Source organism: Oncorhynchus mykiss, chromosome 3 (assembly GCF_057628025.1).
Source record: "Oncorhynchus mykiss isolate SJ-2025 chromosome 3, ASM5762802v1, whole genome shotgun sequence".
NCBI lineage: Eukaryota > Metazoa > Chordata > Actinopteri > Salmoniformes > Salmonidae > Oncorhynchus > Oncorhynchus mykiss.
In genome coordinates, this window is record NC_143024.1 from 33597501 (window position 1) to 33612013 (window position 14513).

General features: G+C 49.3%; 1 protein-coding gene across 1 annotated transcript in view; it reads left to right on the plus strand.

Annotated features, from left to right (window-relative positions):
• Positions 1-14513, plus strand: part of LOC110503919 (neural-cadherin) — a 135006-nt gene that overhangs the window by 84531 nt on the left and 35962 nt on the right. Inside the window, exons 8-12 of the mRNA XM_036972103.2 lie at positions 235-407; positions 2228-2396; positions 2524-2694; positions 3720-3892; positions 7819-7986. Of these exons, the coding sequence (XP_036827998.2) occupies positions 235-407; positions 2228-2396; positions 2524-2694; positions 3720-3892; positions 7819-7986 (854 nt within the window). The remainder of the gene's footprint in view (positions 1-234; positions 408-2227; positions 2397-2523; positions 2695-3719; positions 3893-7818; positions 7987-14513) is intronic.

Consider the following 14513-nt stretch of genomic DNA (forward strand, 5'->3'; position numbering starts at 1 on the left):
AGACATAGTTACTTATTTATTTGTGAGGAATCTGCATTGGAGAAATGTGTCAAAAGATGTAGGGTCCTAAAGGGGATTGTAAAGGGTGGGGTTTGGGGTAAAATATATCCCCCTGAAAGCTACGTTTTGGGTGTTGGTTTGATTGTTTGTGTGCGTGTAGTAGGTTTGTCTGTTTAACAACACTGCAATATGTGCTCTAGTAACAAAGATGGCTGCAATTGTCTCTCTCTCTAGGCATCATCAAACTGCGCCGGAGCCCCCCTCCTATCCTGCGTGGCCCCCAGTACATCCTCAACATTACCGCCACTGATGACAACGCGGCAGACGGACCCTATCCCCTCAGTAACTCCGCCCAGGTCATAGTGGGCATCAACGACATCAACAACAACAAGCCTGTCTTTGAAGAGGTGAGGGAGGGGCATTTGACACATTATTGGTGTGTGTGAAGCCTATGTGCTTTCGAAAAATAGATGAGCGATGAGGCAGAAAAAGACAGTCAGAGAGAGAGAGAGAGAGAGAAAGAGTGAGGGAGAGGCAGAGGTCCACAGCACTAAGGAGAGAGAGATGACGGAAAGAGAGAGAGGAACATAGTGACTGAGGGAGGAGAGGCAGAGGTCCACAGAACTAGGGATGAGAGAGATGACAGAAAGAGAGAGAGGAACATAGTGACTGAGGGAGGAGAGGCAGAGGTCCACAGAACTAGGGAGAGAGAGATGACAGAAAGAGAGAGAGGAACATAGTGACTGAGGGAGGAGAGGCAGAGGTCCACAGCACTAGGGATGAGAGAGATGACAGAAAGAGAGAGAGGAACATAGTGACTGAGGGAGGAGAGGCAGAGGTCCACAGAACTAGGGAGAGAGAGATGACAGAAAGAGAGATAGGAACATAGTGACTGAGGGAGGAGAGGCAGAGGTCCACAGCACTAGGGATGAGAGAGATGACAGAAAGAGAGAGAGGAACATAGTGACTGAGGGAGGAGAGGCAGAGGTCCACAGAACTAGGGAGAGAGAGATGACAGAAAGAGAGAGAGGAACATAGTGACTGAGGGAGGAGAGGCAGAGGTCCACAGCACTAAGGAGAGAGAGATGACAGAAAGAGAGAGAGGAACATAGTGACTGAGGGAGGAGAGGCAGAGGTCCACAGCACTAGGGAGAGAGAGATGACAGAAAGAGAGAGAGGAACATAGTGACTGAGGGAGGAGAGGCAGAGGTCCACAGCACTAGGGAGAGAGAGATGACAGAAAGAGAGAGAGGAACATAGTGACTGAGGGAGGAGAGGCAGAGGTCCACAGCACTAGGGATGAGAGAGATGACAGAAAGAGAGAGAGGAACATAGTGACTGAGGGAGGAGAGGCAGAGGTCCACAGCACTAGGGATGAGAGAGATGACAGAAAGAGAGAGAGGAACATAGTGACTGAGGGAGGAGAGGCAGAGGTCCACAGCACTAGGGATGAGAGAGATGACAGAAAGAGAGAGAGGAACATAGTGACTGAGGGAGGAGAGGCAGAGGTCCACAGCACTAGGGATGAGAGAGATGACAGAAAGAGAGAGAGGAACATAGTGACTGAGGGAGGAGAGGCAGAGGTCCACAGCACTAGGGATGAGAGAGATGACAGAAAGAGAGAGAGGAACATAGTGACTGAGGGAGGAGAGGCAGAGGTCCACAGCACTAGGGAGAGAGAGATGACAGAAAGAGAGAGAGGAACATAGTGACTGAGGGAGGAGAGGCAGAGGTCCACAGCACTAGGGAGAGAGAGATGACAGAAAGAGAGAGAGGAACATGCCAGGTTGCCAGTTCAAAGTAGAGACAGCTGGTGTTCTCCTGTGGGGCAGAACTCCACTCCACTGCAGTCCGGAACACTCCAGGGTCAGACCAGAATCCCCTCTTAGCATAGCTTAGATCAGCTCGGCACAGCTTGGCCCCAAATATGAATATTTCAGCAGGGACTTGCCCACAGGGTCAGTGGGTTCCTACACGGGAGGAGGAGTGCTAAGTGTGCAAAATCTGGCAACCCGTTAGATTTGGCAACTCCTTGCTTCCCACGTCATGCGTGTTAACTAGTCTTTTCGTGATGGATGTTGAATACTGGCTGGGGTAGTCACAGTCCATCTGTGCTTGTTGACCAGTGTGTCCCATAGGCTACTGGTCATTTTAATTAGGACCTACCTTGACAACTGACAAATGCAGCATCAATGCCAAAGGTGTTGTGTGAACTCTGCCCCCTCAGTGCCATAACTACAGCATCAACACCGTTGTCCTGGAGAACCAGCCCCCTGGGACATCTGTCCTGCGTGTGCACGCCCTCGACGCGGACATGGGGGTCAACGGAGAGGTCAAATATGGGATCATGCACCGAGATGGGACATCATCCGGCTTCGTCATCAACCCTGACACAGGTTAGAAAACAGACTTCAGTCAGACTGTATCAAAACATCTCTAATTGATTGCTGTGGAATGGCTGACTGTACGTATCTGGAGGACATCAGTAACATACAGTAAAATACATTGTGTGTGTGTCTCCAGGTGTGATCAGCACCACTGTGAGTTTCGACCGCGAGCGCCAGAGAGAGTACTCCCTGTCTGTCACGGCGACAGACCTGGCCCAGGAGCCCCTCATCGGCATCTGCCAGATCACCATCCTCATCGCCGACCAGAACGACAACGACCCCAAGTTTGAGAACAGCCGCTACCAGTGTAAGAGTCACCTCTGTCACTCCTCCGTCACCTCCGTCACACCTTGGGTCATCTCCGTCACGCTCATCCTTTCACCTCTGTCCCTCGCCTGTTTGGTTCAGACAATTTCATTATCAAATGTGTCTGTTGATCTTGCCTTGTCCAATACATTAAGTCATCTTATCAAGGTATTATAAAGGTATTATCTTGGCTGCTGTCTTTTAATCCCCCAATACCAAATATGGTTGTTTAATGTTGAGTGGCGCTTAGGGGAACCAGTGTTCTCTCTAAGGGTTGCCCTGCCATAGACACAAAGGGACTTCCCTCTCCCCTCCTCCACACCCCTCCAACAAGTTCTTACTAAACCCTTTGCTCGATATTCCACCAGGAATTCAAATGTTATTCCATTCTAAAACGCAACAGAAGAAATTAGTTCAAACCGTTCCCCCATAAAATCCTATTTAAGGCCCGGGTACCAGGGATTTGTCCACTCGTGTGAGGGTTCCCTCCCTCACCTTGTTCTGCCAAGTGTAGTGTAAGGTCAAAGGTCAAGTCAAAAGTGTGCTTGCTCAGCAATGTCCAGCAGCTCAAGGACCCAATGTCCTCCTATCCCAGTCCAATGTCACTGCCGTGTGGCTTCGGTGTTATGTCTTAACAGTTTTCAAGGTAAAGCAATATTGTGAAAGGTAAGACTTAGCTGATGTATATATTAAATCACAGGTAATCCTGGAAAGCTTTTAAGACTGATGACAACGTTGCCGCCTCCCTGCCCTCCCTGGAGACCGTGTTTGTTTGCCATGTGTGTTGATAAGCCCCATGTCAGAATCCCTTTTATCACATTAGAACAAGACTGTTGGAGTGGCTTATTAACTATTTAACTGGGAGACTGACATGTTTCTAGGACACACGCATTTATTTCTGGTCTCTGTGACTGAAATGCGTTGATTTCAGCCGGAAACTTCCACCACCGCTGCTGTTGTTATTGCTCTTGTTGATGTTGTTCGTTGTCGGCGGCGATGTTGATGTGTTAACCCTTCGTGTGGCAGACTTCCTGCGTGAGGACACGCCAGTGGGGACTAGCTTCCTGCGAGCAGCGGCACACGATGATGACCAGGGGAGTAATGCCGCTATCGCCTACTCTCTGTCCCGTCAGCAGCCGGCCTACCTGCACATCAACCCCAGCACAGGCTGGGTGTACGTCAACCACCCAATCTCACAGGTGGGGGCACAGCCACACACACCTACCACAATACACCATTAGGGGGCAATTCCTGTGCTTGTGTGTGTGTGTTCGGTGTGTGTGTGTTCGGTGTGTGTGTGTTCGATGTGTGTGTGTTCGGTGTGTGTGTGTTCGGTGTGTGTGTCTTCTCCTACCTTTGCCCCCAGTACCACTTCTTTATGCACTGCAGGCTGCCTGTTGAAACAGGGGAATCCTTAACCCGCAGGTCCAGTACAGGTGTTTTACAGCCTCCTCCTGCACTCCCCCATGTGTTTGTGTACAGCACCCCCTGTGCTCCCTCCCTCCCAGTGTGTGTGTACAGCACCCCCTGTGCTCCCTCCCTCCCAGTGTTTGTGTACAGCACCCCCTGTGCTCCCTCCCTCCCAGTGTTTGTGTACAGCACCCCCTTCACTCCCTCCCTCCCAGTGTTTGTGTACAGCACCCCCTTCACTCCCTCCCTCTCAGTGTTTGTGTACAGCACCCCCTGTGCTCCCTCCCTCCCAGTGTTTGTGTACAGCACCCCCTTCACTCCCTCCCTCTCAGTGTTTGTGTACAGCACCCCCTGTGCTCCCTCCCTCCCAGTGTTTGTGTACAGCACCCCTGTGCTCCCTCCCTCCCAGTGTTTGTGTACAGCACCCCTTCACTCCCTCCCTCCCAGTGTTTGTGTACAGCACCCCCTTCACTCCCTCCCTCCCAGTGTTTGTGTACAGCACCCCCTTCACTCCCTCCCTCTCAGTGTTTGTGTACAGCACCCCCTTCACTCCCTCCCTCTCAGTGTTTGTGTACAGCACCCCCTGTGCTCCCTCCCTCCCAGTGTGTGTGTACAGCACCCCCTGTGCTCCCTCCCTCCCAGTGTGTGTGTACAGCACCCCCTGTGCTCCCTCCCTCCCAGTGTGTGTGTACAGCACCCCTTTCCCTCCCTCCCAGTGTGTGTACAGCACAACCCCTTCCCTCCCTCCCTGTGTGTGTGTACAGCACCCCCTTCCCTCCCTCCCAGTGTGTGTGTACAGCACCCCCTTCATTCCCTCCCTCCCAGTGTGTATCTACAGCACCCCCTTCACTCCCTCCCTCCCAGTGTGTGTGTACAGCACCCCTTCACTCCCTCCCTCCCTCCCAGTGTGTGTGTACAGCACCCCCTTCACTCCCTCCCTCCCAGTGTGTATCTACAGCACCCCCTTCACTCCCTCCCTCCCAGTGTGTGTACAGCATCACCTTCACTCCCTCATTCCCAGTGTGTGTGTACAGCACCCCCTTCACTCCCTCCCTCCCAGTGTGTGTGTACAGCACCCCCTTCACTCCCTCCCTCCCAGTGTGTGTGTACAGCACCCACTTCACTCCCTCCCTCCCTCCCAGTGTGTGTGTACAGCACCCCCTTCACTCCCTCCCTCCGAGTGTGTGTGTACACTGTACACCGATCCTTCCCACTGGCCTGATATCATCCACTGAGACTGCTGCACACCCTTTCTACCTCCCTCTGTGGATGCATATTAAACATGGCAAGGTCTGGAATAACAACAATGCCCCTGTATCTCTATATGTGTATATATAGCACTATGTATCTTACCCTGAGGAAGCATTATATTCACACATGCATAAATATATTTATGTGTGTGTGTGGATGCGTGCGTGTGTGCGTGCACGTTTATTTCCGACATTTGTCTGTCTCAGAGGGGAGTTGACACCCTGCAGCAACATTATATTTGTAGGGTTTGGGCTTTGTTGGCTAGGCACTGACCTCTCTTTCTATTGCTTAGCTTTTCTTCTGCATCTCTCTTGTTTCCTGGTCTCTCTCTCTGTATTCTCTTGTTTCCTGGTCTCTCTCTCTGTATTCTCTTGTTTCCTGGTCTCTCTCTCTGTATTCTCTTGTTTCCTGGTCTCTCTCTCTGTATTCTCTTGTTTCCTGGTCTCTCTCTCTGTATTCTCTTGTTTCCTGGTCTCTCTCTCTGTATTATCTTGTTTCCTGGTCTCTCTCTCTCTGTATTCTCTTGTTTCCTGGTCTCTCTCTCTCTCTATTCTCTTGTTTCCTGGTCTCTCTCTCTCTGTATTCTCTTGTTTCCTGGTCTCTCTCTCTTGTTTCCTGGTCTCTCTCTCTGTATTCTCTTGTTTCGTTGTCTCTCGCTCTGTATTCTCTTGTTTCCTGGTCTCTCTCTCTGTATTATCTTGTTTCCTGGTCTCTCTCTCTGTATTCTCTTGTTTCCTTGTCTCTCTCTCTGTATTCTCTTGTTTCCTGGTCTCTCTCTCTGTATTCTCTGCATGTATTCTTGTTTTTGGTGTGGTAAGTCATTCCAGTTTACTAACTCAATTGTTTGTCAGTATTCACAGCTTATCATACTGTATGTAGGCCTACAACTGTTCAATGGATGCCATTGTTTGAAAGTGAAATCCTCTGTAAGAGTGTATGTACGGAATCAATAGTATCTCTGGTAAATTTGACCATGGGCTGGATATCAACTGTGATATATGTCGGGTAGAGCTATGTTTCCATTGTAGATATTGTATTGTTAGAATCTCTCTCTCTCTCTCTCTCTCTCTCTCTCTCTCTCTCTCTCTCTCTCTCTCTCTCTCTCTCTATATATATATATATATATATATATATATATATATATATATCTATATATCTATATATCTCTCTCTCTCTCAGCTACAGCTGAGAAGGAGGAAGGGAGAGAGGGGAGAGGGTAAGATAGAGTGGGAAAGGTGGGAGGCTTGAGGTTAGGTTCTAGGTGACCCGTACCAGCTAGTGAAATATTCATGCCTGATTCACATCTGACACCTTTTAGCTCTTAAGTCTGGTCTCCATTTTGAGTTGACACAGATGAGGTTTGACAGGAGCGCTGAGGTTTGGGGGTGGGGTCGGGGGTTATAGTGATGGACCTGTTGGTTTCCTTCTTCCTTCCTTTCTGTGTGTGTGTGTGTGTGTGTGTGTGTGTGTGTGTGTGTGTGTGTGTGTGTGTGTGTGTGTGTGTGTGTGTGTGTGTGTGTGTGTGTGTGTGTGTGTGTGTGTGTGTGTGTGTGTGTGTGTGTGTGTGTGTGTGTGTGTGTGTGTGTGTCAGAGAACGTTGCTCAGCAGAGACCTAGCACACGTCAGGTAGTGTTATCCACCCTGTCAGGACAGAGACAACCACAACCGGCTCTCATTCCCTTTCTGTCTCCTTTTCCCTACTCTCTTCATTCCCCACCCTCCTTTGTCCCTATTTCTCCCTGTCTGTATATTATGCATATATTGACATGTGCCTGGGTTTGTGCCTGGATTTGTGTGTGTATTTGCTTGTGTGCATGTGTGCGTCATAGAAAAGCCCCTCCCTTTGTTCTCCAAGTCCAACAACCTCCCAAAGTCAAATCAAGATGTGGAGAGAGTGACCCCATCGTCACCCTTCCACACAATGGACTTGTGAAGTCTCCCAGTTAATGTCCCATGTAAATAATGCAAAATATTCCTCAACTTTAAATGTCACCCCTTTCTCTCTGATCTCTCTTCTCCGTATCAATGATCTGTTTAACCAAGCTTTCACACTCCCCTCGCAGAGAATCATTTATCTGAATACCTCCATGTCATTTGGAATATCTCCTCTCTCATTGCTCCCTTTCTCTCTCTCCCTCTCTCTGTTTCTCGTTCTGTCTCTCCGTCTGTATCTCTGTCTTCTGTAGACAGTAGGAAGGTTGTGGTTTAGAGGAGGAGGTCACTGGAAGGTCATGACACTGACTAAGTGGATAAGGTTGTAAATATGCTGCATCTGATCTGTTACTTAGTGGGTTGGAACAAACTGATGGAGACTGTTTCCATTCATTTGCACATGAAGGTACATTTAAGATGTGACAGAGGTGCTTCCAAGAGGGGTTTCAACCATGGGTTTTGTTCATCTCCATATGATTTCCATGTTTAACCTCCGTGTCGCCCCTCCTTCCTCTCTTCTATTTGTCGTCAGACGTCGAGGATCAGCCAGCAGATCGTGGCCACAGACGGGGGCAACAGGAGCAGCTCTGTGGAGTTGACGGTCATCATCACCAACGTGCACAACCAGCCTCCCCAGTGGGAGCAGCTAGAGTACTGGGTCACTGTGTCCGAGAACATTGTTCGCGACGCCAAGATAGTGGTGAGTGGACCTCATAGTGACCTTTTCCTTAACCAGGAGATATGGTGTCTACTGACACTTTGGTATAAGGTCAACCACAACCATGCATAGGTTTCTGGTAGTAGCAGCTGTGGTAGAGATGGTTCAATGCTCTACCAACTGCAACTTGGGGGAATGTTCCAACATGATAATCTCTTTCCAACTGACCAAGATAATAAAGACCCCCCAAAAGGAGTTCCCCACCCCACCAGAAGCTTGCCAAGATAGTGGTGACTAGGCTCCTATTAGTGCCTCCAGACAGACTGGCATCAACATCTCTAGGACCTTACTCCCTGTCGGAGGGGAAAGTAGTTCTTCTGAGACTATTCCCATCCTGTTCATCAGGAAAGAGAGCCTTGAGGAGCGGTAGTAGAAAACACACTTCACTTTCCCCAACCATCAGCATGTTTAGCAGGGTACTTCAAAACATTTCTGCCGAGGCGAGTACACAACCCTGCTACAGTTTACCTGATGAAACATCACACTTTACCCCTGCCAACTCCCTCCCAGTGCTTCTCCTCTTCCATCTGACCCCCGCCGCCTCCCTCCCAGTGCTTCTCCTCTTCCATCTTACCCCCGCCAACTCCCTCCCAGTGCTTCTCCTCTTCCATCTGACCCCCGCCGCCTCCCTCCCAGTGCTTCTCCTCTTCCATCTGACCCCCGCCAACTCCCTCCCAGTGCTTCTCCTCTTCCATCTGACCCCCGCCAACTCCCTCCCAGTGCTTCTCCTCTTCCATCTGACCCCCGCCAACTCCCTCCCAGTGCTTCTCCTCTTCCATCTTACCCCCGCCAACTCCCTCCCAGTGCTTCTCCTCTTCCATCTTACCCCCGCCAACTCCCTCCCAGTGCTTCTCCTCTTCCATCTTACCCCCGCCGCCTCCCTCCCAGTGCTTCTCCTCTTCCATCTGACCCCCGCTGCCTTCCTCCCAGTGCTTCTCCTCTTCCATCTTACCCCCGCCAACTCCCTCCCAGTGCTTCTCCTCTTCCATCTGACCCCCGCCGCCTCCCTCCCAGTGCTTCTCCTCTTCCATCTTACCCCCGCCGCCTCCCTCCCAGTGCTTCTCCTCTTCCATCTTACCCCCGCCGCCTCCCTCCCAGTGCTTCTCCTCTTCCATCTGACCCCCGCCGCCTCCCTCCCAGTGCTTCTCCTCTTCCATCTGACCCCCGCCGCCTCCCTCCCAGTGCTTCTCCTCTTCCATCTTACCCCCGCCAACTCCCTCCCAGTGCTTCTCCTCTTCCATCTTACCCCCGCTGCCTCCCTCCCAGTGCTTCTCCTCTTCCATCTTACCCCCGCCGCCTCCCTCCCAGTGCTTCTCCTCTTCCATCTTACCCCCGCCAACTCCCTCCCAGTGCTTCTCCTCTTCCATCTTACCCCTGCTGCCATCCATGCCCGTCTTCATTTTTGCACACGATTCAAAAGTATGCTACAAATGTTAAATGTAATGTTAGAAGATTTCCCCGGATAGTGTTTCCTTTAATAGTAGTGAGTCAGTTTTGAAAAGGAGAGGGCGCGGGACGTATTGACGCTACTTTCGCCAAAATCATGTTCATTCACTCGCTTTGCTTCGCTTGTCGTTTTTGATAACCTGTTTTTAAATATGCTCCCGGGCCCCTTTTTTTGACAACACCGAATTAGAATTGATCCCTCTATGGCAGGAGATGGCAGAAACACAACAAGCCACCCGGTATCTGTGTCAGCGTTGACACGGGACACAAAGGGAGCGAGGAGAGGGAAGGAGATAAAATTATACACCCTGTTAAGACTCTACAATGGTCTCTTATTGCCTCGGACTGCGCAACAGAGGGAGACGCTTAATTACTGTATTCATCTCCTGACAGCTCAGCTCGCATTCCTCACAGCTTCACTGGGAGAAAAAGAGATGGAGAGAGTGAAGGAGAGAGAGAGAGAGAAAGAGTGAGAGAGAGAGAGGGACAGAAAGAGAGAGAGAGAGAGAGAGAGAGGGACAGAAAGAGAGAGAGGGACAGAAAGAGCGAGAGAGAGAGAGAGAGAGAGAGAGGGACAGAAAGAGCGAGAAAGAGAAAGAGCGAGAGAGAGAGAGAGAGAGAGAGAGGGGGACAGAAAGAGAGAGAGAGAGAGAGAGAGAGACAGAAAGAGAGAGAGGGACAGAGAGAGAGAGAGAGAGAGAGAGAAAGAGCGAGAGAGAGAGAGAGAGAGAGAGAGAGAGAGAGAGAGAGAGAAAGAGCGAGAGAGAGAGAGAGAGAGAGAGGGACAGAAAGAGCGAGAGAGAGAGAGAGAAAGAGAGAGAGAGAGAGAGAGGGACAGAAAGAGAGAGAGAGAGAGAGAGGTACAGAAAGAGAGAGAGGGACAGAAAGAGCGAGAGAGAGAGAGAGGGGGACAGAAAGAGCGAGAGAGAGAGATAGCGAGAGGGACAGAAAGAGACAGAGAGAGAGTGAGAGAGAGAGCGAGAGAAAGAGAGGGACAGAGACAGAGAGAGAGAGAGAGCGAGAGAGAGGGACAGAAAGAGCGAGAGAGAGAGAGAGAGGGACAGAAAGAGACAGAGAGAGAGAGGGACAGAAAGAGCGAGAGAGAGAGAGAGAGAGAAATAGCGAGAGAGAGAGAGAGGGACAGAAAGAGAGAGAGAGAGAGAGGGACAGAAAGAGAGAGAGGGACAGAAAGAGCGAGAGAGAGAGAGAGAGGGACAGAAAGAGAGAGAGAGAGGGACAGAAATAGCGAGAGACAGAGAGAGAGAGAGAGAGGGACAGAAAGAGCGAGAGAGAGAGAGCGAGAGGGACAGAAAGAGAGAGAGAGAGAGTGAGAGAGAGAGCGAGAGAAAGAGAGGGACAGAGAGAGAGCGAGAGAGAGGGACAGAAAGAGCGAGAGAGAGAGAGGGACAGAAAGAGCGAGAGAGAGAGAGAGAGGGACAGAAAGAGCGAGAGAGAGAGAGTGAGAGTGTGAGTGCGGGAGAGAGAGAGAGAGAGCGAGAGTGCGGGAGAGAGAGAGAGAGAGAGAGAGAGAGAGAGAGAGAGAGAGAGAGAGAGAGTAGAAAATGAATGCCACTAATCCACTAGAGGCTCAAAGCCAAAAACATTAATACAGCGAGAGAGAGGGACAGAAAGAGCGAGAGAGAGAGAGAGAGGGACAGAAAGAGACAGAGAGAGAGAGGGACAGAAAGAGCGAGAGAGAGAGAGAGAGAGAAAGAGCGAGAGAGAGAGAGAGAAGGACAGAAAGAGAGAGAGAGAGAGAGGGACAGAAAGAGAGAGAGGGACAGAAAGAGCGAGAGAGAGAGAGAGAGAGGGACAGAAAGAGAGAGAGAGAGGGACAGAAATAGCGAGAGACAGAGAGAGAGAGAGGGACAGAAAGAGCGAGAGAGAGAGAGCGAGAGGGACAGAAAGAGAGAGAGAGAGAGTGAGAGAGAGAGCGAGAGAAAGAGAGGGACAGAGAGAGAGCGAGAGAGAGGGACAGAAAGAGCGAGAGAGAGAGAGGGACAGAAAGAGCGAGAGAGAGAGAGAGAGGGACAGAAAGAGCGAGAGAGAGAGAGTGAGAGTGTGAGTGCGGGAGAGAGAGAGAGAGAGCGAGAGTGCGGGAGAGAGAGAGTGCGGGAGAGAGAGAGAGAGAGAGAGAGAGAGAGAGAGAGAGAGAGTAGAAAATGAATGCCACTAATCCACTAGAGGCTCAAAGCCAAAAACATTAATACAGACGTCTCCCTGAAAGCGGTTGTTCCGTGGAATTGGAAAATAGGGAAGGCTATGTCACATTCTCTCATTCTTTCTCTTTCAGATGACCTTCAGGTCTCCCTCTCAGTCTTTCGCTCCTTATCTCTCTCTTTTTCTCTCTCTGTCCCTCCATGTCTCTCTTGAACCCCTCTCTGGAACCAGTTGGTCGATGGCCAAAACTCTTTCTCTTCCCACCTCCACCCCCTTCCTCTCCTCCTTGTTGGTTTGTTCTTCCACCAAGGCGGCATTATTGCGGCTATGTAGATTGTTGTTTTAAATTTAGCAGGGCTAATATGATCTGTTAATTACATTGTTGCCAGGGATGAGAGACACGGATGCAGGGAGAAATCTCCATATCAATGAGGCCCTTCTCCTGTGGAGAGCCAGTAGGATGGTTGCTTTTGTCTCATCAGCGCTGTCAACGCACTTTCCTCCTCAGGCCTCTTTTTTTGGTGTTGAGGATGTGTGGGGGTTGTTTTTGGGTCCTTCTCTTTTTGAAGTGGAGTGATGGAGCAGGAGGAGAGTGCCGCGTTGTTTACATACCCTGGGCTTATTCATTGGTGGGTGCAGCCTGTCAAAGATAGATCTGACACAATTCTCTGATGTGCTAAACACACATACATACCAGAAATCACCCACTGCAATACACAAGGAATATGCAGCAGGTGAAAGGTGAACGACTGAACACAAACACAACTCTTTCTCTACACCAAAACATGTTCAAGGCCTGCCATTTAGCTTGACAGCAGTGTAGCTAATGCTACGCTAGGCCAGGCTAAGCTAGGCTACATCTCTGATCCCCCCCCCCCACCCCAGACACCATTGATGTGTTTGACATGTTTCTCATTAGAGCTATGTCTGTGCCGCCTCAGCTTTAGGCTTGGTGCATTGTGCCATTGAGAGGACTTGCTAGGCACCCCTGAACTGATATGCGAGAAATGGAGCTTCTTGTCAGTTGTTGACTTATTGAATTCAGATGGTCTTGAGCGCTTTCTTATGAACATGAAAATGTGGAAGATGATTCTAGTAAATGTTGGCTGCATGTTGACATCTTATGGTCAAGCTTATGAGCCCTTTATAATGTTGTTCATGGATGCATTATGGCCTAGTTGGTACCATTCATGACAACTTTATTGATGGCCACATTGACCCCATAAAGGTCAACTGTTACTGTCTCCTCTGTGACTTGTGCAGTGACTGTGCATGTGCCAAAGGTCCCAACGGGGCTCTGCAGGTGGTCTCGTATGTTTTCGCTAATAGAAGAACGCACATCACTTTCCCTAGAGATCACAGAGCCCTGTATGAAAGGGTCGTGCTCTTCTACTCTCAGCCCTTTCCTTCATTGATTTCTCTCTGCTTCTTTCTTTTATCTTTCCTCTCATCTCTCCTCACCCCCCCCCCCCCCCCCCCCCCCTCTCCCCCTCCATAAGTTGGTGTAATGGTCCACTATAGTCTCTGTAGTGTGGTGGGCTCAATAGGTTTACTAATGGTGGTTAACGGCAGCCTCTGATTGGCTAGACAGATAATATTGCCTTTTATAAAAGCTTTCAAGATAACAGCTGCCAGGAGTTACCATGGTAGTCACTGGCCTTTTAATGGAGAAAACTTTCAACACTTCCAACCGTTAGTGGAGAATCGTTATTAGCCAGAGAACTTGTTCACTTTCTCTCTTTTTTTCTTCTGCTCTCTCTCTTTTCATTTACAAACTCTCTTTATCTACACTCTCTCTCTCTCTTTCCCTCCCTCTGTCTTTCTCTCCCTCTCACACTGTACAATGTCTCTCTGTACTAATATAACTTGAACAACAAAGCACTTCACAACAATTACACAGAGTTTTTTTCCCCTCTCTCTCTCTATCGCTCTCTAGTTCCACTCTAAGTACAGTATTTACTCCCTGGTGTGGAGCAACTGACTGTTAAAATCTGTTCTGTGCTTTGGGAGCCTTCACAGTAATTCATCCTTAGAACTCTAAATACAAATTAGGCTTGTTAAACAGTATAATGCATTCATTAGCATCCCTGAGCTGCCTTGTTGTGTTACCAAGTGCCTCTGTTCATCTACCCAACTATCTCTCTCTCTCCCTCTCGCCTCCCTCCTCCATCCATCTATCTATCCATCTATCTATCTATCTATCTATCTATATATCTATCTATCTATCTATCTATCTATCTATCTATCTATCTATCTATCTATCTATCTATCTCTCCGTCTCCCTAATTAAACATTTAAATATCGAGCCTCTCATTGTTGAATTATCTCAAGGAACAATAATTAGCGAATTTCCAAACGCGTTAATTGCAACCTTGAGGAAGTAATTAAGGGGCCTTGTTCTTTAGCACGCCGGCGATATAATGGGGTATCATTCCCATCATGCTCCTGTTCCAGGGCTCGCCCATGTAAACTGGGGAGGGGAGGCCCGGTGCGTGAGGGGTCTTTAATAAGGTGGAATACAAGAGGTTGGACAAGTTTTGTATTTTCTCAGCAGATAATCAAAATCAATTATTGAAGCTAAACTCATGCTGGCATGAATATTTCAACACAACAAGGCTTTTGAAGCATAAAAGTGAAATATTTTTTTGCGAGAAGCTGAGGTAGGTGGGAAGTTGGGGGTCCACAGGGGCACCTCTGGGGTCTCGCTAACGCACTAGCTCGCTACCGGAGAGAGAGAGAGAGAGAGAGCCCTCTTCCACTGAGTCGGAAAGGAAAGTCTGAGAGCTTTTCGCTGTTGCGTTATCTTCAGGTGTTCTCCCTGACTCTCTCATTCTATCTCTTTATCTCTAACCAAGTATAGTGAGTCATGGACATACAATACAACAATGCTACTTTCAATGTTC